Raw genomic sequence first — 2,927 nt, 5'->3', positions numbered from 1 at the left:
GGGGGGGGGGGTACACTGATCAAAAAAGGTTGAGAACTCCTGCTCTAGACTGCTTACTTGTAAACTACTGAAGTTTTATTGAACTCCTGCTTGGGAAATGTGGGAAAACAGAAAAAAGTGTCAGTGCCCCCAGCAACAGGTCACCTACCTGTTGCTATCAAGCTCAAAATGGAGTTAAAAGGCATGAAGACAAACTACATCATCAAGTTGTGGAACAAGTTTAAACTATTTCAGTTATGGACTTTAAATATTTAAAAATAAGAGTTTCAATGGATTGTAGAGAATAGTACTTACTTTAAAAGGTTTATCAACAGACGTGCAAAACCTTGCATCATGCTGATCTCCAGCTTTTGAATCGTCACCAACTCATACAACAACTTGATAAAAAGCACATGATCTTCTTTACTAAATTTTCTCCCATATAAACGGATATACCTATAAGCAAAATAAAAGGAATAAAAAATATGCTTTAAAGAGTTTCATCTTTGGTGACAGAGCTGCCCAAGAACTTTGTTGTTAAACAACTTGAAGTTAATCTACCCTAAAGTCTTACCACTAGAGCAAAGGGTCTAGTTATAGCCTGCTAGTAAATGAAAAACATTTACAAGAGAAATAAAAAGCCTAAAGCAACTGAGAATTGAACAACACAGCATAGCATGTCAGAATGATTTAAGTCACTAGTTTTAACTGACAAATGCAAGATCTTTCTCTAAAATAAATTTTAATCTTGTTCTATATTTGCTAGGCCTTTTGCTGGTGCTTTTGTGTTAACTTCCCAAAGAAACGTTAAGTTTAATTAGTTAATAAGCTGTATGACAAGTTGATTTACAACTAAATACAGACTTTATTAATGAGGGGAATATACTAGATAGACATTTAAGCAATTATATACTGTATTTTTGTTCCATACAAACGTGCCCCCAAATAAGATGCACATCCTTCTTCGAAAGAAAAAAAATTAAGAAAAAAAAAATCTCTCCTTGAAAATATTGGCAAGTACAGTATTTTCCAAGAGAAAGTGCAGGCAATTGCAGGGGGCTGAGGGTTGGAGGCAAACAAAACACTGGGGCTGTTCTACTAAACCCCAACTGCAAGAGACTACAGGTGCTGTAGGCCGAGCCAAACTACTTGGATAGGACTGTGCGAGGCAGCAAGTATTCAATTCTGATTCAGCCCATTTGCAGGCCAGTGATTTGATTCAGAGATCAAATCACTATCCTGATTTGATTTGGCCAAATCAGATCCAAAAGATTCAGCGCCACTTCAGAGATTCAGCCATAGACTGAACAGTAGGGCTGTAAAAAGCTTTGGATTTGGAGATGATTCGGAAGCCGAATCTATGAATCTGAATCGAATCACTGGAAGCTTTAGGCTTTCTGAATCAATTTGGAAACGATTTGGTGATTCGCCCATAGGGTATAATGGGGAATCAATGAAATAGCTATAACTTTGTTGTCTTTTGGCCGATTCAGATGAAACTTGCCGAGATGGTAGCCTCTGCTGAAAGCATGACACGTGCCACCTTTCAAGACAATAGGTACAGGGGTTTCTGGGAAACTGCACCTCAAGCTTCTGACAAGCAAAGCTTGTGACACAGGTGACACTGTATGTGTTAAGGTGCAGCAGGGTGAAAGCTGCAGGCCTGCTAGCCCCTGCTGAGGCCACAAAGCCTGCCAGCTGTTAAGGAGGTAAGTGCAGGAGCTTCTGGGTTCTGGGGCCCTGCGACTCTAGCTGCTGACAGGCAAAACTCATGTCATAGGTGCTTGTGCAACCGTGTCTGTTTTGGGGCACAGGGGAGGAGGAAGGGAACTACTGCAGGCCTGGCTGCTATGTTACTGTGTTACCAATCAATCATGATTCACTCAGGGACCAGCTCAATACACAGTAGCTAGCTACTAGATAATAAGTTAACAAGCAAGGATTAACACCTAGAAAACCACAGACCAAGGAAAGGAAAGAATCAATACAGAGCCCACAACTGCTTCTGACCCAAGACAGAGACAGTTAGTTGCACAATCACCTATGACACAAGTTTTGCCTGTCAGCAGTTGGAGGTGCAGGGTCCCTACACCTACCTCCTTGACAGGTAGCAGGCTTCATGGCCTCAGCAGGGGCTAGCTTCTTCTGAAGCTTTCACCCTGCTGCGCCTTAACACATGCAGTGTCACCCATGTCACGAGTTTTGCTCGTCAGCAGTTTGAGGTGCAGTTTCCCGCAAAACCCTGCACCTATTTTCCTGAAACTTGGCAGGCTTTGTGGCATCAGCAAGAGCTACCATCCCTGCAGTTTTCACCCCACTGTTTCTTAACACACATACGTGACAGGCAGTTGACACATCTGCCTCCGGCTGGTAAGTCTGTTGGGGTTGGGGGAGGTAGAAGGGAAGGGTTGAGGGAGGGATTGGGGCTGAGACAAACTACCCAGCCGGGGGGGAGGGGTGCAGGATGCAGGCACAGCTTGCTCTGGGCAGAAGGGGGCAAGCGGCAGCAGGGCACAACCCCCACTCCCAGCACTGCCATGCTTGCATGCTGCGCCAGCTTGGAAGCAGCAACAGAACAGAGCCCTCACTCCCAGTGCTGATGTGGGCGTGGCAGTGCTGGGAGCAGGGGCTATGCCCTGCTGCCGCTTTCCCCCTTCCACCTGGAGTAAGCCATGCCTGCTACCCCCCCCCCCCAAGCACTGGCTGGGTAAGTGGCAGCAGGGTATACCCCCGTTCCCATACCTGCATCAGTGCTGGGAGCAGGGACTCTGTGCTGCCGTCACATGCCAGCTGGTGCCCAGGGGGGAGCGCGTGGGATGCAACATGAGCCTCTGATTGGGGAAAGGAAAGTAATGCCACACAGGGGCAGCTCATACCAAGTAACTTTCCTTGGCAGAGGCTCCTACTGAAAAAGCTGTTATATTGCCATATTTCCCTGCTTAACCCCC

General features: G+C 45.7%; 1 protein-coding gene across 1 annotated transcript in view; it reads right to left on the bottom strand.

Moving 5' to 3' along the window:
- The window catches only part of LOC109291234 (proteasome activator complex subunit 4-like), a 108,821-nt gene that overhangs the window by 75,498 nt on the left and 30,396 nt on the right, over window positions 1-2,927 (bottom strand). Inside the window, exon 2 of the mRNA XM_019508152.1 lies at window positions 295-435. Within this exon, the coding sequence (XP_019363697.1) occupies window positions 295-435 (141 nt within the window). The remainder of the gene's footprint in view (window positions 1-294; window positions 436-2,927) is intronic.

This window comes from Gavialis gangeticus, unplaced genomic scaffold, assembly GCF_001723915.1.
Source record: "Gavialis gangeticus isolate Ggan-Ray unplaced genomic scaffold, GavGan_comp1, whole genome shotgun sequence".
Taxonomy (NCBI): Eukaryota; Metazoa; Chordata; order Crocodylia; family Gavialidae; genus Gavialis; species Gavialis gangeticus.
This window is presented reverse-complemented; position numbering and strand designations above follow the sequence as displayed.